The sequence below is a fragment of the Callithrix jacchus genome, chromosome 3 (genome assembly GCF_049354715.1).
Source record: "Callithrix jacchus isolate 240 chromosome 3, calJac240_pri, whole genome shotgun sequence".
Lineage (NCBI taxonomy): Eukaryota > Metazoa > Chordata > Mammalia > Primates > Cebidae > Callithrix > Callithrix jacchus.
The window spans coordinates 155755466-155779226 of record NC_133504.1 but is presented as its reverse complement, the minus strand read 5'-3'; the positions used below and the strand labels follow the sequence as shown (position 1 = coordinate 155779226).

The 23761-nt window shown below is 44.9% G+C and overlaps 1 protein-coding gene across 9 annotated transcripts in view; it reads left to right on the top strand.

Moving 5' to 3' along the window:
* The window catches only part of TBC1D1 (TBC1 domain family member 1), a 234596-nt gene that overhangs the window by 140543 nt on the left and 70292 nt on the right, over positions 1 to 23761 (top strand). For 3 of the 9 annotated variants that reach the window (XM_002806667.7, XM_078367395.1, XM_035293900.3), the window contains exons 10-13: positions 3034 to 3314; positions 5323 to 5484; positions 6422 to 6541; positions 7531 to 7670. In XM_002806667.7, the coding sequence (XP_002806713.3) occupies positions 3034 to 3314; positions 5323 to 5484; positions 6422 to 6541; positions 7531 to 7670 (703 nt within the window). The remainder of the gene's footprint in view (positions 1 to 3033; positions 3315 to 5322; positions 5485 to 6421; positions 6542 to 7530; positions 7671 to 23761) is intronic. The other 6 variants (XM_035293899.3, XM_078367396.1, XM_035293901.3 and 3 more) reach the window with 3 other exon arrangements.

Below are 23761 nucleotides of genomic sequence, written 5' to 3'. Positions count from 1 at the left end.
CTGGTCAGTTCAACTTTATAACTACTGAAAAGTGGGTTTGGGTGTTGTGCCAGGGAGGCCAGCTTTCCCTGCTGCTCCCAGAGGCCTCTCTGATGCAGTAGTAGTTGTTTGTGCAGGCCAGCTCCTTACCACAGGAATGGTTGACAGTCTTCCACCATCCGTCCTAGACACGTGGCTTTCAGAATTTTTCTAACTCCAGTAAGAAGCACATTTAACATTGTGATGTAGTTCACAAACACGCATACCTACACATTCATACACAAAATCAGAAGTTCACAAAACAGTATTTACTGTGAACAACATACAATACATACTGATATTTTGCTCCATTTTATTTTTAAAATGCTAATGGCAAACTCAGTTGTACTACCTACTAACGTGTTAGAGGGCCCAGTTTGAGAAACGCTTCCTTAGATGAGTGCTTCTCAAATTTCAGGTGCCTGCATAATAGGGTTCTGGTTCAAGTGCAGATTCTGGTTCAGCAGGCCTGAGGGGAGGCCTGAAATGCTGCATTCCTGACAAGCTCCAAGGCAGTGCTGCTGCTCCTAGTCTGCAGACCCCCTCTGGGGAGTGAGGACCTAGACAGCAGTCTTGTAAATGTGTATTTCTAAGTTAAAATCTAGTGGAACATAGTATCATCCAGCTTCCATCTAATACACACTGATCTTATCCTGCAATTCATGCAAGTGTGGAAAAGTTATTTGTTTATTTGTTGTATACAGATGAACAACACACAAACCCTTTTGTGTAGGAAGTTACCTAGGGCGAGAGATGACAGTTGCACAAACAGCCCCAGCATCAAGCCAAGTGTGGTAGGATCCCAAACGTTACAAATAAGAGACATGGGTATCTTAAATGTCAGGAGAACAAAGGGAAGAGAAGTTAGGTTTGGTCAGTGCAACCAGGGTAAACTTGAGGGGTAAGGGGGCAGTGGTGCTTTTGGACTAAATTTTATAGGAATTGCGCCTGTGGAAGTGAGCAGAGAAGAAGGCATTCCAGACAGACCAGTGTCAATAAAGACACCACGAAGAGATTCATGCCACTCAGGTGACGTTCCAGCAAGCCTGACTGCTTGCTTTTTATTTTTCTCCAAAATGCAGGTCTAGGAATATATACATATTCATTCTTCAGGACTCAACAGTTGTGAAGATTCTTTTAATTTAAGGGTTTAAAAGTCTAAGATTTCAATTTCTAGAGTCATTCGAAGAGAGATGCAACTTTTCAGGCTGCTTGCGTATATTGTATATGTTTACGTGTACTTCTTTACAGCTTTCTTTTGTTCCTCTTGAATTGAAAAACTACTATAAAGATATTCTATTTGATGTAATTGGATCTGTTCGAACAAATTGATCACCTAGGAGTTACAAAGAAGCCAAAATAGCCTTGAAATTTGACAAATGAAAACGGCCCTTTCAGTTGTCAAATCAAGCTAAGGATTAGCTCTGTGGTATAATTGGAGGGAGAGTAATAAGAATTTAGATCAACAGGTTTGCATGATGGAGACTGTGTTCTGTGATGTTCAAATATTGAGTCCAGAAGAATGAAAAACTTCAGTTAGGAAAGTAATCAACATTTCATAGTATGTTGGGGATTTTTTCCTATTTCTTATAAAGTTAAATGTATATAACTTCTCCCTTTAATAAATAAATTTCATCATTTTTTTTTTCAAATTAAAACCCTCAATATCTGTTGCCTAAAAGGCACTCAACTGTGTATCAAGTGAACAGGTAGAACTCAGTCTCCAGTCCTCTATTAGACGCTTTCATTCCTGTTTATTCATGTTGATTTATTTTTTTCCCTTCCAACAATTTCAATGGGGGCAAGCTGCTACAGTTCCTCTTTTAAAATATTTTAAATATATAGAAGTATATTGGCCACTAGCCACGTCCTGGGTGCAGTGCTAAACGGGGTAGTAGTTCCTTCCCTTGATAAAGCATACATTGTGAAGGCAAGTGACTTTAAAATACTATCCTGATTCTCAGCAAATGTGTGAGTACTCATACCATAGATTTATTTATTCCCTAGTGAAACAGGAACTTAGGTCTGTATAACATTTAACAATATCAAAAGTACTTTTGGTTCTATTACCGTGCTTTGTTCTTGAAACCCGGTGAGATAAATGTTTACCCTCTTACAGATGAAGAAACTGAGGTGCAGAAAGAAATTATTTCCCCAGAATTTCAGCAATAAATGCCTACAGAGTGATTTTTTTCTATATTCTAAGAATATTGATACAGTTCTAATTTCAAGATGACGAAGCTGAATCTCAACAGTAGATCAGATTCAGAGAGGCTTAAAATGTGGGTTTAATGGGCCGGGTGCAGTGGCTCACGCCTGTAATCCCAGCACTTTGGGAGGCCGAGGCGGGTGGATCACGAGGTAAAAAGGTCGAGACCAACCTGGTCAACATGGTGAAACCCCGTCTCTACTAAAAATAAAAAAAAAAACTTAGCTGGGCATGGTGGCGCGTGCCTGTAGTCCCAGCTACTCGGGAGGCTGAGGCAGGAGAATTGCCTGAACCCAGGAGGCGGAGGTTGCGGTGAGCTGAGACGTGCCATTGCACTCCAGCCTGGGTAACAAGAGCGAAACTCCGTCTCAAAAAAAAAAAAAAAAAACAAAATGTGGGTTTAACATGAGTGAACACGTGTGGCAAAGATAAAGAACTTGGTGAAGCAGTGGAGACAAGCTGTCCAGCACTCACACCCCTTAGAGGCCGTAGTAAACAGTCCTCTGTTTTGTAGAGGCAGGGCACTATTCATGGCGTTGCCCAGGACGTTACAGATTGTGGCTAATGTCCTTCTGTCCTCTACTTGGGCACTTTCCCCATTTCTCCAGCCAGCCAGCTGCATGTCCCTGAGGAGCAGGCATTTCATGGACCTTCATTTTCCTCTGCTTTTGGTGGTGGACTCTAGATGGCGTTATAATCAGAACACATACTTAGATATTGAAATGTTTGCCTGCACTGGAACTATCGATATATAAATCCCACAAATTCCCCATGGTGCATCTAATCTGCTGTGTGTTTGCTGCCAGGAGCCGTCCGTGTGTGAAAAGGAGGCCTTGCCCATCTCTGAGAGCTCATTCAAGCTCCTCGGCTCCTCAGAGGACCTGTCCAGTGACTCGGAGAGCCATCTTCCAGAAGAGCCAGCTCCACTGTCGCCCCAGCAGGCCTTCAGGAGGCGAGCGAACACCCTGAGTCACTTCCCCATGGAATGCCAGGAGTCTCCACAACCGGCTCGGGGGTCCCCAGGGGTTTCGCAAAGGAAACTTTTGAGGTATCACTCAGTGAGCACAGAGACGCCTCATGAACGAAAGTAAGATTCGTTTAAATCTGTTGCATAAATAGCTGGGGCATATCTGGGACTAGCCAGGTATGTGCATCCCAGGTATGTTTATTGAGTGAGAGAAACTTGAGTCAGGCTTTACTCTTGGCTCAAAGAGATAAGATGGGAAGCAGTGCCACGTTTGTTCCCAACTCAAGATGCTGCTGGTATGTATACAAGCAATGGGTACATGTATTGTCAGGAAGCAGGTGAAAGTGAGCAAAAATGGTAGCTAACACGTATAGCCATTACTCCTCAAACAAAGTAAGAGATGTTGTTGACTGTGGAGCTTTGCTGCTGTGAGCAAGAGGGCAAGTGGATGAGTCTCCCCTTCTGAAGCCCTGGAGCAGGGCTACAGTGGGAGGGAGAGGCCGTGATCCCTGCAAGAGCAGGAGCGGTATGCTGGCCTCATGGGGTGACGGGGGGTACCTTGGGTTCTGGTCCTAGCTCTGCTGTGAACTAATTTTGACCCGGACAAATTTGTTAAACTTCTCTAACAGAATTAGAATAGATGTTTTCTAGAATTTCTCACTGTAAGAATTCTAGATTCTTCTAACAAGATTTATTCAGTGGACTAGTTGGGCCCAGTGACCAGTTAGAATCGTCTGGTTATGGAGAAGGGTAATCAGAAGTTTCCCCTGTTCCTTCCAAATGTCCCTTAGTGATTCATTTAACTCTGTGTGCCAGAGACTATAAATGGACACAGAGTTATCGTTCAAAACAACTTAAATTTTTTTTTTAAATCCTTCACCTAATAAATATAAACCAGGGCCACACCTGGACGGTTGCTGCCTTACTCTGACTGGCAGCCGCAGAAGTCCCAGGACCTTCATGTTCCTGTAGTTCACACATGGATCACTGAGAGTGTGAGTGGGTACAGCAGTGTCAGGAATGTTGTGAATAAAGAAGCGGGAGAATGAACTGTCCTGGATGGTGGAGCAGAGCCTCTCAGCTTTGTTTTCTATCTGTCGTTGGAAGGAGTTCTCGGTTCTTTGGAATTCAGCAGGATAGTGGTGATCCCCAAAGCAGGGCACACGTCAGAAGGCACTGCTGAATAAACACGAGCTTTTCGAGACACGCATCACTGGGTTGTAGCTGTGTACGTTTCCTGTGTTTCTTAACACCCTGTCTGTACACTGCTTCTGTTCCGCCTCACCACTGCCTGCCCACTCCTCTGTTTTTGGCATTTTCGGTGATCATTGAAGCATTCCCGTCTGGAGAGTCCTAGTTGTCTTGTGAAGTCTGCTGTTTCTCATAAGCCAGAGTTGGTAGGACTTAGTATCAGTATTTTTCCTTTCTCCCTGAAGAATGTAGCTTTATAATAGATGATGTCAGACATCCGTAATGAGAGGGATGGCGTGATGCCTGTCTGTCTGCCTCTCTGGCATGGCCTGTTCTGCTTTCTTTCCCTCTTGTGGACTCTTTTCTGATTTATCTACGGGAAATAAGACACTGAAATTCAGGACAGGATATTGTTCATTTTAATGGGACGTGTATTTTTTTAATGTTAGGATTTTTTTGCTTTTGTTTTTACATTAACAATTTTTTTCCTGTCGGTTCCTGAAAAAGAAAATAGAGAAAAAAGTCTTATTGTTGCTGGGCGAAGTGGCTCACTCCTGTAATACCAGAGCTTTGGGAGGCTGAGGTAGGAGGTCACTTGAGACCAAGAGTTCAAGGTTACAGTCAGCTATGATCGTGCTACAGCACTCCAGCCTGGATGGCAGAGTGAGACCTATTTAAAAAATATATTATTGTGGGGAGCATAAACACATGGGAAATGGTCCAGAATGGCCCTTGATATTCTGTTTTTTACGGACAACTCCCTTTGCCATGGAGAGAGCAGAGATGAGGAAGAGGAGTGGAAGAAGTCCTCCACTCTGATAGTGTTATTGGAACAACGAGACCAAGGCAGATGTGCTCCATCTGTCTGTCTGCTCCGTGTCCCTGTCGGCGCCCCCTCTCCCGCTAACCCCCCGTGCTTTCTCTGATTGCTGTTTAGTGTGGATCCTTCACCTGTGGGCCAGTCTAAGTGCTGCCCAGGTCAGTCTTCAGCTCCTGCTCCTCCACCTCGTCTTAACCCCTCTGCCTCCTCGCCAAACTTTTTTAAGTACCTAAAACATAATTCCAGTGGAGAACAAAGTGGGAATGCTGTGCCAAAGAGGTGAGCACACTCATGTGGCTAGTTTGGTGTTGTCTGTCTTGCTGGGGAGTTCACACTGACAAGGGTTTGCTGAATGGGGGGAGTGTCCATGTAGGAAGCAGAGCCACTGTGTGTGTGTGTGTGTGTGTGTGTGTGTGTGTGTGTGTGTGTGTCTGTCTGTCTATATTTTGTCTTATTTTCAGCTGTCATTTGAACCAAGTTAATTTTACTATTGATTACTTAAAATAATTATGAAAATAGATCTTAGTGGCACATTGGTTCATGTTTGTTTTTGTTTTTGAGACAGAGTCTCACACTGTCCCCCATGCTAGAGTGCAGTGGTGTGATCTCGGCTCACTTCAGCCTCCGCCTCTCGAGTTCAAGCAGTTCTCCTTCTTCAGCCTCCCGAGGAGCTGGGACTACAGGCGTGCACCACCATGCCTGGCTAATATTTGTGTTTTTTTGTAGAGATGTGGGTCTCACCATGTTGGCCAGGCTGGTCTCAAACTCCTGACCACAAGTAATCTGCCTGCCTCAGTCTCCCAAAGTACTGGGATTACAGATGTCAGCCACTGTACCCCACTGCAAATAGTTTTTTATATACTTATTTTCAAATTTCCTTGCCTTGGTGGAGACTTACATACATACGTATACACATACACACATTAACATTTATGTTTGATCATGTACACTGCAATTTGTGCCATATCAAAAACTTCCTGATTGATTTAGGAGTCATTTGGAAAATTGGATTGATTTTCTTTTTTTAACAATTACTGATCTCATTCATTTAAAATGAAATTTTATTGGTGAAAATGAAAGTTAAATCTCATTCATAAACTACTTATAATTTCTTACCTCATTTACTTTTCTTAGCATTAGAACAAAAATGTTATATTTTATACTTTGTGTTTTTATGTTTCTTTATCCTAAACTCTTTTTTCAACCAAACTCTTAGCATCTCCTACCGTAATGCCCTGCGGAAAAAACTTCATTCTTCTTCCTCTGTGCCAAATTTTCTAAAATTTCTGGCTCCTGTAGATGAAAATAACACCTCTGACTTTATGAACACAAAAAGGTAGGGCTTAATTTAGATATATCACGCCTGGGTGTTATTAATGTTGAATATCATTAGATATACAAGGGTGTTTTAACTGCTGTTTTGCCATTTAAATCATTTCAGCTAAATCTGTTGTGTCTTCTTTCTTATACCTTTTTCTTACTGAGTGTAATTTTTAAAAAATGTGCAACTAACCTGTTCTCCAGTTTTGATGAGCATTAGTTTATTTAAGTGTTGTTATCTTAAGAAAAGTCTTCACCAAGTCTCTGAGACCAGTGTTTCTGGGTAGTGAGCATATAGCTGTCGCAAATCAGGTTCGTCCAGTCTGTTCAGGATGTCTGATTGTAAGTTGAGGGGATTGCTTAGTTACAGGTACATGACTTGGGTATAAATTAGAAGGGCCTTCTCAGGTTGTCCTGTGAATAGAAAAAAAAAATTATGATTGTGTTTATATATTGATAATTATATTTTGTAGTTTTAAAAATATACACATTAAAACTATCATCATCATCAAGTGACTGCATAGTTACTGCCTTGCTGGTTCTGTGTAATTAAATTGCAACTTTTTTCATTTTTTTGTGGGAATCCTTGGAGACTTGGGTCAGTGCTGAGCAGATGATATTCCCATGTACAGAGCAGGGCAGAATGGGACCCCTTGGCATTGCACTCCCCGTTCCCCCTTTAGGCAGTTTCTCTTTTTTTTCAAACTGGCACCAAGAGAGGCCCAGTTGGCAGCTATGATATGTGGAACATGGTTCTTAATCTCTATTATAATAGAAATCATTTAAGGGCATGTAATCTTTCTTTTCATGAAAAGAATCTTGTAAGAAAGCAGTTCTGTAGGAATGATGACCCACTATGAGCTTGATATAACTTCTGTGATTATCTAATTGTTTGTTTATACAAAGAGAGTTGAGAATTTAGTGCTGTGTTTAAAAAAAGTTAAGCTGACAAAATCCCATTAATTCCTCCCCACTAGTCATAAATCAATCATCTTATAATTTTAGGGACTTTGAATCCAAAGCAAACCATCTTGGTGATTCTGGTGGGACCCCTGTGAAGACCCGGAGGCATTCTTGGAGGCAGCAGATATTCCTCCGAGTAGCCACCCCGCAGAAGGCATGTGATTCTCCCAGCAGATATGAAGGTAAGGCCTATACCTGAAATGAAATTTCAAAGAGACTATGCAAACATCCAGCTCACAGAGGACCCTGGGAGCCCCATCATACTGGTAGGAGAGCAGAGAGCTGGCCTCTTTGGTGTTGGTAGGTCTGAGGCAGTCACAAAGGTAACTAGGGAGGGAATTTGGAGGTTACCCTACATTTCTTAGGGAAGGAATTTGGAGCTCATTTGGGGGTAACCCCTCCATAAACAGGAGCCGAGCTCTGATGTTCCGAGTGATCACAGTGTTGCCAGCAGTGAATCCACACAGGTCTGCCGCAACCTCACGTCTTGCCTCCTAAGAAGAAAGAATTTGACCAAGGAACACAGGCAAAAGGAGAGACTGAGGCAAGTTTTAGAGCAGGAATGAGTGTTTATTCAAAGCTTCAGAGCAGGAATGAGAGGAAGTAAAATACACTTGGAAGATGGTCAAGGGGGCAACTTGAGAGGTCAAGTGTGTGATTTGGCCTTTTGACCTGGGGTTTTATAGGTGGCATACTTCTGGGGTCTTGGGTTCCTTCTCCCCTGATTCTTTCGTTGGGGTGGGGTATCCACATGTGCAGTGGCCTGCCAGCACTTGGGAGGGGAGCATGCTCAGGGTGCTTACTGGTGTTGTACACATGCTCACCCAGCACTCAGCAGGGCAGCACACGCAGGGTGCTTACTGGTGTTGTACACATGCTCACCCAGCACTCAGCAGGGCAGCACGCACAGGGTGCTTAATGTGTTGTACACATGCTCACCCAGCACTCAGCAGGGGAGCATGTGCAGGGTGCTTACTGGTGTTGTACACATGCTCACCCAGCACTCAGCAGGGGAGCATGTGCAGGGTGCTTACTGGTGTTGTACACATGCTCACCCAGCACTCAGCAGGGGAGCACGTGCAGGGTGCTTACTGGTGTTGTACCCATGCTCACCCAGCACTCACCAGGGCAGCATGCACAGGGTGTTTACTGACGTTGTACACATGCTCACTTGAAGCGTTCTTCCCTTACCAGCCTAGCATTCCCAGAGAAATGTCATGTACCAGTTAAACTGTGCCATCGTGCCCCCCCCCTTTTTTTTTTTTTTGAGACCAAGTCTTGCTCTGTCACCAAGGCTGGAGTTCAGTGGCACAATCTTGGTTTACTGCAACCTCCACCTCCTGGGTTCAAGCGATTCTTCTGCCTCAGCCTCACGAGTAACTGGAATTACAGGGGCATGCTATCATGTCCGGCTAATTTTTGTGTTTTTAGAAGAAACAAGGTTTCATCATGTTGGTCAGGCTGGCCCCAAACTCCTGACCTCGTGATCTACCTGCCTCGGCCTCCCAAAGTGCTGAGATTACAGGGGTGAGCCACCCCACCCGGCCCATGGTGCCTCTTAATGCGCGTGCTTGAGCCCACTCTCCCAGCTCCCAAGATCTTATTGGGAAGCTGCTGCTCACCAGTTTCAGGTGTTTTCTATCTACCCGGAGACGGCCCTTCCTTGTTGCCAACTGTGACCAATTACTACTTTAGGAAACAGTTAACAACTGCCTGACCATCACCTGACAGTTGCCTGACATTGCAGGTGTGTATCTGGGAGGGGCCCTCTCCTGCCCTGCTCCTGTCTGACTACCTGCTGTAACATAAGCTTGGGCTTTGGAGTCTGCATTTGAATCCCAGCTCTTCCCCTTAGGAGCTGTGAACTAGAATAAGCTGTCTAATGTTACCACCTATGACCTGGGATTAATTATGCCTGTTGCCACACTTCAACAAGGGAACGTGATATCATTACTGAATACATTTTTTAAAGGGTTCAAAATTCATAGTACTGGAAAGAAAATCAGTGATGCGAACGTTTCCAGGACAACGTCACCTCCCATGCTGTCGAGGTCCCTCTGGTGAGCCTGGCCGGTTGCTTCTTTTGCCTCAGCCCTTCCATGTGGGGGCATCATGGAGCTGCCACTCACCAGCACCTTCCTGCCATGTGTGGCCCCTCGGTGGAGCTGCTGAACCTGGCCAGGGTTTGATTTCTCTTGCTGCCAGTGTGAGCTGGATGGCCCGGGATGACTGCGTCTCTCTTCCCCTGTCCCGTGAAGAGGCCTGCCTGCTGCAGAGCGGGGCTCCTCCTCCCAGGTCCTGTAGTACCCTGTTAGAGGGTATGGAGTGGGGCAGTGAGAACCAGAGCCACCAGAGGGAGGCCCTGGAGGAGGAACGAAGCTGATTCGTGTCTGAAACAATAGAACAAGGGCCCCAGAACCTGAGTTTCGGTGTTTAAGAAAAAGTGCCCTTGTGTTGCGGTGGCCATGCCTCACGGGGTATGGTTGCTTGGAAATGTCTGCTTGGAAATGCCTTGTGCAGTGGCCAGGATGTGTTAGGGGCCATGGATGACTGCTTGCTCCATCTTCGAACAGTTCCAAGTTTTCAAGTGAGCATTCATAAATGGAGCGAGATCCTGCCTCCCTGTCCTTCACCCCTGGCTTCTTCTCTGGTCTCTGAAGCCACACAGAATGTGTTTGCTTCTGTTTCCTGCCCTTCAGATGACAGAGCACCATGGACACTACTGCCTCCTTTAACTCTCTTCTCCAGGGGAGTTGCCCTTATCATTGTTGGGGACCCACTAGTCCAAGTCCTGTCCCCGAAGAGCCTCTGCCCTTCGTGGAGCCCGAGCTGAACTTGATGTTCCCTTGGCTTCTGGCTCTGGGAGTGTGTCAGTCCTTCCATTGAGCTGCCTCTGCTCTGTTCAGCAGATTGACCTTCGTAATCTGTTTCTGCTTTAAGCGATTAACTCACATTCTTGGCTCTTACTGTATCTTGTCCTTTTGGGTATGAACTCTTACTTAAATCTGGACTGATTCCTGGCTGGGCACAGTGGCCCATGCCTATAATCTCAGTGCTTTGGGAGGCCAAGGCAGGGGGATCCCTGGAGGCCAGGAGTTCAAGGCCACCCTTGGCAACATAGTGAGTTCCTGTCTCTACAAAAAGGAAAAATCAGCTGAGCATGGTTGTATGAATCTGTCGTTCCAGCTACTTGGGAGACTTGAGGTGCGAGGATTACCTGAGCCCAGGGGTTTGAGGTTACAGTGAGTTGTGATCATACCCCTGCATTCCAGCCTGGGCGGTAAAGTAAGACCCTGTCTCTGGTGGGGGGTGGGGGGGGAACAAAAAATCATGTCTATACTTGAGAAGCTTTTTTTACCTCAAGTAGTTTGTACCTATAAGTATTCATTAGTTTTGTGCAGTCCTCTTGCGATTGTTTTGAGTCTTGATTCTGGTGACCAGTAAGTTGTATATATTTGTTTGCCAAGTGGATAAACATGGACTTTTTACCTTTAAGTAATGGCTAAAAGCACCAAACAGAGCAGGGCCTGGCATAGATGCTGCTCCTCCTGTTCCTAGGCTGTAATCACCCCAATTCATCAGTCCCCAAACAATTCAGCTCCTCTCCATCCTGTGCCCCACCACTCAATCTCCTGCAGGAAGATGCCCTAGCGACCCCTGTCAGTGCTAGGCAGAGATCACGGTACATGTCCACCTTCCTCTGATGCAGGCTCCCACTAGCCCCTCTGGCTTGTGCCATGCCAACCACGAACTCACCCTTGCATTCGACCTGAGCCCTCGCACAGGCCGTTCCCTGCACCTGGAATGCTCTTCCTTGGTATCCCTGTGACTCCCTCCCTCCCCTTGCCCTGTATCCTGACCCTTACATAGCACCTCTCTCCCCGTATGTAACATGTTCACAGGTTCATCTTCATCACCACCTCTGGCAGCTCCTATAGGCTTGATGGCTGCTAAAGGCAGGGAAGTTAGTGGCTCAGATTCTTGCAAACTTAGTGATTAGTGGTTTCTCAACTCCTTCCATATGCCTCCTCTTTCTCTATAGGCACATAGTATTTCCTTTTTCTTTTCAGAACTAAGAAATGCTGGTTGAATTTCTGGATTGTATTGTTTAAAGCATTCTGTATATGCAAAAGAAAGACGAGAATAAAAGGCTGATTAAGGCAGGATTAATATAACAATAATCACCTATTGTGGTCTTTTTATACTCTCACAAGTGCTTTACATGAATTAATTCCCTTAATTACTAGTCAGCCATATGAAAGTTGACATTTTTATGAAGCCCATCTTACAGGTAGGTGAGTGGAGCCTAGGAGTGGCTTAAGTCACTTTTCCCAAACCAGGGAGTTAATGGGAGCCAGAGGCAGGACCTGAGCTCATGGGTGTGAGCTCCAGAGCTCATGCTCTGAATTGTACCCACCACTGGGCTGTGGCCAGAGATGCCCTGTGGGACCTTCTGGAGGAGGACCTGAGAGATGTCCTGCCGGACCCTCTGGAGGTGGATCTGCCTGTGCTTCCCCCTTCCCACAGGAAGCTCCCCGTAGGCATCCGTGTTGGACGTAGACTCTCAGTGTATCCACACATCTCCCTGCTGGCCAGCCACCAACACTGAATGGAAAACATGTTTCTGGGCATTTTAATGTATGGATTTGCCTTCAGTCAATCTCCCCTGCCCCCTTCCACCTTTACTGCCTCCCTAATAGTTAGCATTGGGACTGGAGTGTGGATGGCAGACTGATTCCTGTCTGAAGGGACAAATCAGGCATCTTTGCCTTCTTCCACTATCTATTCCCCATCCTTAGGGTGCACAATGCCAGAGCCCTCCACTGTGGTCTGTGACCACTTCGACCCACACCAGCAGGTCTCCATATGTTCCCTTCAGCTGAGAGACATCACATCCAAAGACAGTATAGAGCTCTGGGGTTTCTTTCCCAGGAGGTCCCTGCTTTACACAACTGTATCCAGTGGAACGTGCACTGCCAGAGGCCATTTGAAGACTCTGTTCCTGCTTTGCCTGGGTGGCTGAGCCAAGGGCAGCTGAGCCTGCAGCCGGCGGACTCACTGCATTCCCGCTCTGACTTTGCCGTGAAAGTCACACAAGTGTGCCCGTAAGAAATCGATCTTAACAGTTCCTTCTAACACCTGATTCAGGTGCTCAAAATGACTGCCTGTTTTGAGTTTATATTCGGCAATGCACATTTCAGTTGGACAGGAAATCTCACAACCTTTCTTCCAGGTGAAAAAGTGAGGCAGGGTTTTGATACAGTTCCATCCATGTCATCGCACTTGGAAGACGCTGGTGAAAGAAACCAACAGTAAAATAAAACCATGGTATTTACAACAGGGATAATGTTACTAGTGAAGGAAAAATAGACATTTTCTGTAATTTGGAGATTATAATTTTTATAGGTGGGCTAATAAAAACCCTTGAGAGAAAGGTGTTAAGTGAGTAAGGAGTGTGGCTCCAACCAAATATAGTGTAAAAAGAGAAGGAAATTACAAAGTCAGGCACGGCGGACAGAGGTGGAGAGAGAGTCTAATCTCTAATAGTCTAATGGGTGTAATTGTCTCAGACAAAATGAGTCTACCTCTTGTTTACTCAGGGATATGTGATTGTTTTCTCTCTCTCTCTCTCTCTCTCTCTCTCTCTCTCTCTCTCTCTCTCTCTTTTGAGATGGAGTCTCACTCTGTCGCCTAGGCTGGAGTGCAGTGGCACAATCTCAGCTCACTGCAACCTCCGCCTCCCTGGTTCAAGCAATTTCCCTGCCTCAGCCTCCCAAGTAGCTGAGATTACAGGTGCACGCTACCACCTGTAATGTCCCCACGCCCGGCTAATTATTTTGTATTTTTAATAGAGAGGGGGTTTCACCATGTTGGCCAGTCTGGTCTCTAACTCCCAACCTCAGGCAATCCACCCGCCTTGGTCTCCCAAAGTGCTGGGATTCCAGGCGTGAGCCACTGTGCCCAGCCTTGACTATTTGCTATACACAAAATCCCCATGAAATAATAAGTTGCAGGAATCTGAATTTTATATTTCGGAAGCCTGTCTGAGGTAGGTAGGAAGTTAACTTATATTTAGAAATTTGCTTGGATATGTCTGGTAGCTCCAGGGCAAATATTCCCAAGTCCTAGACTTTTTTTTTTCCTTTTAAAATTCAACAGTGATCAGAATTACAGCTTTAAGTTAGCAAAGTCGAAGAGGGCTGCTTTTAGTTCTGAACCTCAGAGGGTCTCTGCTTCTGAGATAGTAAGTAGATCAGGTATACAGCAGGTACTACATTGAAGGGAAGCTGTATGATAAATAGATAATCAGTGATTTGTACTTGAAGACTCGGCAAGGCAAATGCTTTTGTAGTAAAGGTAGATCGTGAAATAGAATCCTAGAAGCTGCCTGTTTAAAGGTAAAGCAAATGGCTTCAGTGATGTTTTACGTTTGTGGCGGTCCCTTCTGTCTGCTGCCCCAGAAACCACAGAAAGCGCATGCTTTCTTCTTGGCGCTGTGTGTTCTTAGGCCTGTGTGACGCTGAGTGTATGGAAGGGCCATTCATTCTTGGAGAGGGTGGTGGTAGCGGAGTGCTGTTACATCATGGCAAAGCTGCTGCAGGTTGGGTGTGTTTCAGACAGCATTTGTAGAGTGTAGCTGAGGGCAGACATACGTGTTTTTTGGATATTGTATCTTTTTTCTTTTGTTTTTTATTTTTAGTTCCAGGGTACATGTGCAGGATGTGCAGGTTTGTTACCTCGGTAAATGGGTGCCATGATGGTTTGCTGTGCCTATCGGCGCATCGCCGGGTATTAAGTTATTTTTCCTAATACTCTCCCCCCCTCACCCCACCCCCTGACAGGCTCTAGTGTTTGTTGTTCCCTTCCCTGTGTCCATGTGTTCTCACGGTTCAGCTCCCACCTATGAGCGAGAACATGTGGTGTTTGGTGTTCTGTTCCTGCATTAGTTTGCTGAGGATAATGGCTTTCAGCTTCGTCCATGTCCCTGCAAAGGACATGATCTCATTTCTTTTTATGGTTGCATAGTATTCCATGGTATATATGTACCACGTTTTCTTTATCCAGTCTATCATTTATGGGCATTTGGGCTGATTCCAAGTCTTTGCTATTGTGAATAGTACTGCAGTGAACATATGCGTGCATGTATCTCTGTCACAGGATGATTTATATTCCTTTGGGTATATACCCAGTACTAGGATTGCTGGGTCAAATGGTGTTTCTGGTTCTAGATCTTTGAGGAATCGCCACACCATCTTCCACAGTGGTTGAACTAATTTACATTTCTACCAACAGTGTGAAAAGCATTCTTATTTCTCCCACAACCTCATAAGCTTCTGTTGTTTCTTGACTTTTTAATAGTTAACCATTCTGACTGGTGTGAGATGGCATCTCGTTGTGGTTTTGATTTGCATTTCTCTAATGATCAGTGATGTTGAGTGTTTTTTTTTCATGTTTGTTGGCTTCGTGAATGTCTTCTTTTAAGAAGTGTCTGTTCTTGAGAGAGACATATTTGTCCTCTGAGTAGAGGGTAAGGATGCTTATGTCTGTGTGACAGCCCTCTCTCATTGTCAGAACATCACTGTGGATCCCCACCTTTGGCCTATACTGAAAGTAGAGCAGATAGAGGCAGTCTCATCTGTCAGATGAACACAGCTGTTGATTAAGAAGCTTTCTTCAGATTGTGGCTTAAAGCAGTGTTTAACAAACTTCATGTGCTTGGAGTCCTCTGGAAATTGTTAAAAGGCAGACTCTGTTGCAGCAGGTCAGGGTGGGTTCTGAATGTCTTATAAGCTCGCCAGTGAGGCTGACATTTCAGGTTCACTGTGAGTAGGCAGGCTTAGAATAAACGACTGTGGGAAACCCTGTCCAGGTCTTTGATGCATCCTAGGTTAGGCCTTTCTGCATCTAGGTTAGGCTGCCCTGGGTCTCCAGAGATGGACTCCCAAGTCTCAAATAAGTCTGAGTCATCAGGGATGTTTTTTGAGAAGAGTTGTGCTGCCTGAAGAAGCAAAGAGTGAGTGTGGTGGGGAAAATGCAGTGATTAAAAAACATGGTAAGGGTTAAGGAAATATCTGACCATGTGCCGGATGGACCCAAATGTATGGTGCTTTGCCCCTTGCCTGCCCTTTCATTTTCCAGGGAGGCCTTATCTCTTAGGGAGCACAGGAGGTACCCTGTGGGTGTTTGTTTTCTCAGCTGTGTGCTCTAACCTGATTGTCAAGCCTACCAAAAAAAAAAAAAAAAAAAATGCTGAAAATCAGCTTCTGACTAGATATCTGGTAGTACATAATCTCCATAATTTTCCTTCTGGGTGTATTATGCAAAAGATAATCCCTTGTTAAGAAGCCATTTTTAAGGCAACTCACAACTTTGAAACGGGGAAAAATCATTTTATTTACCTCTGTGTGCCAGGAAACAATATTAAATTTAGTCTATTTTTTTGTTCTGAGACAGAGTTTCACTCTTGTTGCTCAGGCCGGAGTGAGATCCTGTGCTCAGCTCACTGCAACCTCTGCCTCCTGGGTTCAAGCGATTCTCCTGCCTCAGCCTCCCGAGTCACTGGGACTACAGGCGCCCACCACCATGCCCAACTACTTTGTTTTAAACATAGTCTTATACTTTTCCTTTAAGCATTTCAGATTACATTGTACACTTCGCCAACAGTAGAAGCTTTCAGATTTTACATGTTTTGTAAAAAAGGAAACCAAACAAACTAATATTTGATAAGAATGATTTATTGATTTGAAACCCATTGTATAAGCAAATAGTCCAGTGAAACTTAAGTTCAAAGCTTTTTTTTTTTGTCTTGTGGGTGTAGTTGTGTCAATGTGCCTAATTTATAATATTAAGTCTAGTGGATTTGATACTAGATATAAATTTAGATGTAAGCAGTAATACAGTAATGTCTAAACTGAAGTGTATAATCTGAATCTTTATGATGACCAATTTATATTATTGTCAAAAACTTAGAAACTGATTTGAAGCATGACTATGATTTATATGTGTTGTATAGTTTTCAATGATTTATATACCAGCAGGAAATTTTAATGGATGATATAAGTGGAATAACTGGAGGTGAAACTTTGCTGGAAAATGTAAGTGTAGTGACATCTGTGCACCAAAAGCACCTGGGAGACATTTTAAAACACGGGCCAGACATGCCCTGCTGGCTGCCTCCCTCACTGTCAGTGAGCGTGGGGTTGGGGCCTGGCCATGAATTCTTTCTTTTTTTTTTAGACTCCTCAGGATTCTGATTGCTGCCACGTTGAGACCTCAGAGGATGACTTGAGAAGCTGTCACCACTTGGTGGCAGTGTTGCTCACTGCATCTTGATGGCTGTTTCTTTCGAATCCCAGAAAAATGTGCTTTGTGTGTGTGTGTGTGTGTGTGTGTTTTTGATCTTGTTACAATATTTATGTTCCTTGCTCATTTGCAACTTATTTGAATGGAGAGGTACTTTCTGAAACCTAGATTTTTTTTTTTTTCTACAGGGTTTTAGGGCATGGGGAAAACAAGAAAAAAATTGTCTTCAGTTGGCAGAGACACATGGATTTTTAAGATTATTCTTAATTTACTTTCTGTATAACTTTGCTTTTCTGTGGTGAACCAAGACCAGGTTCAAGATAAAATATTGCAGTCCAAGAATCTGATGGTTCATGGATTTCTATGGTTAAAGCTACTGATCACCTCCCCATCCCCCCCAATACCCCATTGTGCTGCTTGGCTTGTCATTTCAAAGTCAGAGAAGTCACAGTGAATGGCAAGATTTTACATCTACTTGCTATTTTTGTGTCTGTTAACAATTGTGAGTTAACACTGACTGAGCTTTCCTAGTGAATGGCTGGCATTTGAACAGCCAGTGGTTAACATTGCATGGGGGCTGGAACTAAGGTTGTTGGTGACACAAGATAGCACCTGAGCCACTGCTGCTTGGTAGGAGGGCTGAGGGGCAGAGGGCTGAAGGCTTGGATGCTGAGATGCTAGAGTCAGATGGTCTGGATTTGAATCCATGCCCTCCTGTTCTGATACCAGCTGACCAGCTCGTATCTGACAGCAGCTCTTCTAACTCTATATAGTGAGTATATGCCTGTGTCCCTGCAGGAGAATGTCCCAAGTGGATGCTCTTTATCCATTCACCTTTGAACTTTATATCAGGGAATCTCTAAAGAGTTTAAAGCAAGTGAATGACAAGTAGTTTGAAAATATTTCCAGGGGGATAGAATTTGTGGACATATCTGAACACAAGCAGCCTCAAAATCAGGGCTGGGACTAGGGTGAGGCCAGCAGGTGTCCAGGATGCAAAATGTAAGGAGGCACCCACCTTCAGGGCCCTGCAGGTGTGGATGCTGAACTTCCAGGACCTTGAGAGTGAGCATCTCCTGAAGGTTACACCCTGGGTGCCTGTTCACCTCATCCTGGTCCCTGGTCCTCTGCAAACCCTACCGCCTGCTTCAGTAAACAGTCAGTCCCACAAGGGAAGGAAGGGTTGGTTGGATCAGCTTTGAGGAGGGAGTTTTTTGGCAGGATAGGTGTGTTTTGTTTAAAAAAACAGCTTTATTGAGATATAACTCACATCCTATACAGTTCATTCATTTAAAACAGACAATTCAGTGTTGTTGGGTTATTTTTTGGTATATTCACAGAGTTGTGTGACCATCACCACAATCTAATTTTTTCTTTTTTCTTTTTTTTAAAGATGGAGTCTTGCTCTGTCACCCAGGCTGGAGTGCAGTGGTTTGATCTTGGCTCATTGCAACTTTCACCTCCTGGGTTCAAGTGATTCTCATGGCTCAGTGACCCAAGTAGCTGAGATGACAGGCATGCCCCATCATGCCTGGCTAATTTTTGTATTTTTGCTAGAGACAGGGTTTCATCATGTTGGCCAGACTGGTCTCCAACTCCTGGCCTCAAGTGATCCACCTGCCTCAGCCTCTCAAAGTGTTGAGATTATAGGCATAAGCCACATGCCCAACCCACCACAATCTAATTTTGAAACATTTTTTGTCCTCGTATTAAAAAAACCCTGGAGTTGTCACTTTCCAATCTGCTGCTGTCCATAGACAGCTGTAATCTACTTTCTGCCTCTATAGATGGGCCTATTCTAAGGCCTTCATCTGAGTGCACTCATATAATATGTGGTCTTTTGTGTCTGGCTTCTTTCATTTAGCATCATGTTTTCAAAATTCATCAGGTCGTAATATATACCAGTAGTTCATTCTTTTTTAATGGCTGATTAATATTCCATTGTATGGAGATATCACATATGGTTGATCCATTTACCAGTCAAGAGCCATTTGGATTGTTTCCACCTTTTAGCTGTTATGAATAATCCCACTGTGAACATTAATGTGTGTGTTTTTGTGTGGATGAATGTTAAGGAAGCCTTTACATGTGAGCTGGTGTGAATCCTCCTCTGGTGGGGGAGCCTCACCTTGATTCCGCCCACTGGATGGTTAAGCCAGCAGGGGTGGGAAAGGTCTGGCCTTGCCAACCTCAGGCTTTCCTGTGGCTGCCATGTTTGCCTTTCTTCTGCTGAGCCTAAAAGGGAGGATGTCCTGGGTTCTGGCACTGCCCTCATGAGTGTGTGGGAAGGCTGGGGGAGCCAAGTCTCCAGGATGTCTCCATCAGGGACCCTGCAGCTGGGAGGGAGCCAGAGGGCCACAGGCTGGTAGTATTTGCACAGAGCTACATTTCTTTCTTTCTATTTTTGAGAAGGAGATTTGCTTTGTCACTCAGGCTGGAGGGCAGGAGCACGATCTTGGCTCATTGCAACCTCTGCCTCCTGGGTTCAAGTGATTCTCCTGCCTCAGCCTCCTGAATAGCTGGGTTTACAGGCAACCTGCCACCACACCTGCCTAATTTTTTGTATTTTTTTTTTAGTAGAGATAGAGTTTCGCTATGTTGGCCAGGCTGGTCTCAAACTCCTGGCCTCAGGTGATCCACCTGCCTTGGTCTCCCCAAGTGCTGGGATTATAGGTGTGAGCCACTGTGCCTGACCCATAGCTACATTTCTGCCAGCTGTTTGCAGACTGTGCCCCAGAATCCCCTGGAGGGCTTGTAGAAACATTGATTGCCAGGCCATACCCTCAAATGTCTGATTCTGGAGATGAATTCTCTTAGATGGAGCCTCAGCAGCTGATAAGCATGGGGACCTCCTATTCTGATAAAAATTCCAAAAAAGTCCTGAGTTATTGTTAGGAAAATAAATAACACATTGAAAACAAGAAGTATGTTCCATGGCAGAGGATGAAACAGCCAAGGAAGCCTGTTTTCTTTGCAATGAAATAAATTGGATATTAATAAGAGCCATTGTAATTATGTGTGAAGCATCTCGTGTTTTCACTTTTACACAATTAGAGTCCCATAGGTATTACCACTTTTTTTTTTTTTTTTTTTGAGACAGAGTCTCGCTCTATCCACCAGGCTGGAGTGCAGTGGTGTGAACTTGGCTCACTGCAACCTCCACCTCCTGGGTTCAAGCTATTCTCATGCTTCAGCCTCCTGAGCAGCTGGGATTACAGGCACCTGCCACCATGTCCAGCTAATTTTTTGATTTTTTTTTTTAGTGGAGACTGGGTTTTGCCATGTTGGCCAGGCTGGTCTTCAACTCCTGACTTCAGCTGGTCCATTCACCTCAGCCTCCCAAAGTGCTGGGAGTATAGGCATGAGTCATCACACCCTGCCCTTACTGCCCATCTTTTAAGAGATGAGGCCAGGAAGATTGAATGGCACACCAATGTCTCTCGCAGCTCTTGGTTCACATAGCCAGAATTCAGATCATTCTATTTAACTCCACATCTAGTCTCTTAATCACAGTATTGAACCATTGCCAGTTTTATGAATAAATTATGAAGAGTTTTGATGGGTTTGCTCACTTAAATTAGTGCTTGTACAGTGATGGGCTGTGATAGAGTGAAGGAATGTATCTTATGTTGGAAGTACTCTAGAATTAAATGTTAACTCGTGCTGATAAAGCATACATTTGGGGCATTATTAGCAATCCTAATTTTTTTAAGCAGAATTAGAGTCTTCCTAGTTGAATGGTTTCTGTTATTTGCATTTATTTATTTGTTTGTTTGTGACAGGGTCTTGTCCTGTCACCCAGGCTGGAGTGTAATAGTGCAATCATGGCTCTCTGCAGCCTCGACTCTTGGGCTCCAGCAATCCCCTGCCTCAGCCTCCTAAGTGTCTGGGACCTCAGATGTGCATTACCGCACCCCTGCTAAATTTTTACGGTTTTTGTAGAGAAGGGGGTCTCACCATGTTACCCAGGCTGGTCTTGAACTCCTGGGCTAAAGCAATCCTCCTGCTTCAGCCTCCCAACATGCTAGGATTACAGGCTGAGCCACTGCACCAGGCCTCCATGTATTTGAATGAAAGAGCAGACATCATCTCCTGGATGTGGAAAGCTATGCATGCCCCCCAGGAAAGCGAGTCACCTGGCTGGCCACATGCAGCCACCAGGAGGCAGGGAGATAGTGATTCTGCTGGTATGGAATCTTCTAGTGCTCCCTGGTACCTTTTCTTTCTTCAGGCAGCCATGACTTTGCATAGATCATTTCCTTTGCCCAGGACACTCTTCCTGCTCGTTTTCTCCCCTGTACCCCAAACCCACGGTACATCAACAGCGACAAACTTTTTCCTCGTCTCCCCAGGAGGGGAGTTCGGGGTCCAGGATTACAGCTGATGGCATATTCAGGGAGCTCTCGACTTTGCAACATCCTGAGATAAAGCTAAAGGATGCATTAAACTGCTTCTAAGTGAACTTTTTCCAAGTAGATTTGTTTTATCACTTCTATATGAATGAAAATATTTGCAGCATGAGTACTAATGAAATTTTAAATGTTATCTACCAAAGTTGGAACATGCTAATTATGATCTGATGTGATTCTGAAAATGAATCGTAGTACCAAACTATGGATTTTATACTTGAGCAAATGAGAGGTTTTTCACGGAAAAGTATTACGGTTTGGTTTGTGTCCTGTTCAGGTGATGAGAAGTTACGGCTGTGCACAGCTGGTGTGGTTTTTAGGATCTGATTTTGCAGCAGCATCTTCCTCAAACAGTTGCCGGGGGAAGGTTTTTCCTTCTTCCTACCAGTACCAGCCTTTTCTCTTGCAGACAAGGCAGTATGGGAGGGCGGGAGACAAAACCGAAGCACTTGGTTTCTTCAGCCTGCAAGGATTCACACAGCAGCTTGTAGATTGGAGGCCATCAGTGGGGATAGCTTCCTAAGTGGTGTTTCTTCCTGGCACTGCTTGCCAGGGAAGTTTCAGTTCATTCGCCCTCAGAGAAACCAACATGTACCGCATTCTGATCATTTTCTTCTGTTTCCCCTAACACTGAACGCTCAGGCACACATTCTGCGTGTCCCAGGGTACAGCAGGCTACACACAGACCAAATGTTCTACCAGTACGAAAAGTCACTGGGTTTCCATTCACTCGTGGGTGGCGGGTGTGGCCCTCCTCACTTCCCATTGCCCAGGTTTCTCTGTCCTGTTTTTACGTTTTCCAGGCTTTTACCTCCAGGTACCAACATTCACATCATTCAGAGATTGTGTCTGCCTGCACACTGATGTACCAGTGAGGGATTGTTCTCGCCTGACAAGAGGTCTGGATGATGATAGAGCAAAGCCGCCCCTTGGACTCTGTGGTGTCACCCTGGAGCCTGGCTGCTGCTGTTCTTCTGCTTCCTCCTCTTGGATGCCTTTGCCTTTGGCTTCCCCTCCATTTCCAAGCAGAACAAAGCAGGAAGCATCAAGGAGGAAAGGGTGACCCCTCTATATCCAGAGAGTGTAACTGTCCCAGAAATCCCTAGTGGACTTCCATTTGTGTCTCATTTTCTGAAAGCGAGTCACCTGGCTGGCCACGTGCAGCCACCAGGAGGCAGGGAGATAGTGATTCTGCTGGTATGGAATCTTCTAGTGCTCCCTGGTACCTTTTCTTTCTTCAGGCAGCCATGACTTTGCATAGATCATTTCCTTTGCCCAGGACACTCTTCCTTCTCGTTTTCTCCCCTGTACCCCAAACCCACGGTACATTAACAGCGACAGACTCAGACTTTTTCCTCGTCCTCTCAGGCCACTTGGATGTCACCGTTTGTCCTCCTTACCACTTAGGCGTAGTCAGCCTCTCCGTGCCTGATGTTTTACAGCTTTGTGTATGCCCTTAATGGAGAGCTTCTTACTGTGTCTTGGGGTTATTTATCTCAACCTCTGCATCTGTGCTGGCCTGTACAGTAACCACCAGCCACATAACACTATTTAAACTTAAATGCAAACTAATTATATTTAAATGTAAAAAAAAATTTAGCCTCTCACATTAGTCTCATTTCAAAAGCCACATGTGGCTACCATATTGTAAGCAGGGCTCAAGAACATTCAGTAATATTGTGAGAGTGCTACCATATTGAGAGCAGAGCTGCAGAACATTCCCTCATCCTAGAAAGTTCTCTTAGACACGCTGTTGGAGGTGATGAACTCTGAGATCTCCGATCCCCCCAGCTCTGTCACTCAGAACCACAAATGTGGCCCCATCAGGCTTCATGGTGGTGCTTGTGTTGTACCGTCTCCTGACTAAAGAAGTAAACTTCACCAGGCGCAGTGGCTCATGCCTGTAATCTCAGCACTTGGGAGGCCGAGGTGGGTGGATCACAAGGTCAAGAGATTGAGACCATCCTGGTGAACATGGTGAAACCCTGTCTCTACTAAAAATGCAGGCACCTTTATTCCCAACTACTCGGGAGGCTAAGACAGAATTGCTTGAACCTAGGAGTCGGAGGTTGCAGTGAGTCGAGATCATGCCAACTGCACTCTGGCCGGGCGACGGAGTGAGACTGTATCTCACAAAAATAAAAAAGAAGTAAACTTCAGGCAGAATCAAAATTTTCTATAACCCACACTGCTCCTAAAACTAGTGTTAGTGGATATGTAACAGCTACTGAGTCCAGCGCTTTCAAAGAATCCTAAAAGCAAGAGGGGAGTGTCACGTATTCAGATTCCTTGTTTTGCAGAAGAAACTGAGGCTTGAGGGGAAAGGCATCCACCCAGGGTCATACATTCAGTGGCAGAATGGACTGAAATCTTGACTGTTTCATCTCACTCACTTCCCTTTCCGTGAAGCTGTACCTGATTGTCACCAGCCTGTTAGTTTTCCCTGATATGTTCCCTTCTTGCCTGGTTAATCAGTTTTCAGTGCCTTTCAAGAGGAAGTTGTTTTCAGCTTCTTAGCCTCACCAAATGCCCCCTGCCTGTAGGCGGTGCTCAGGGAACGC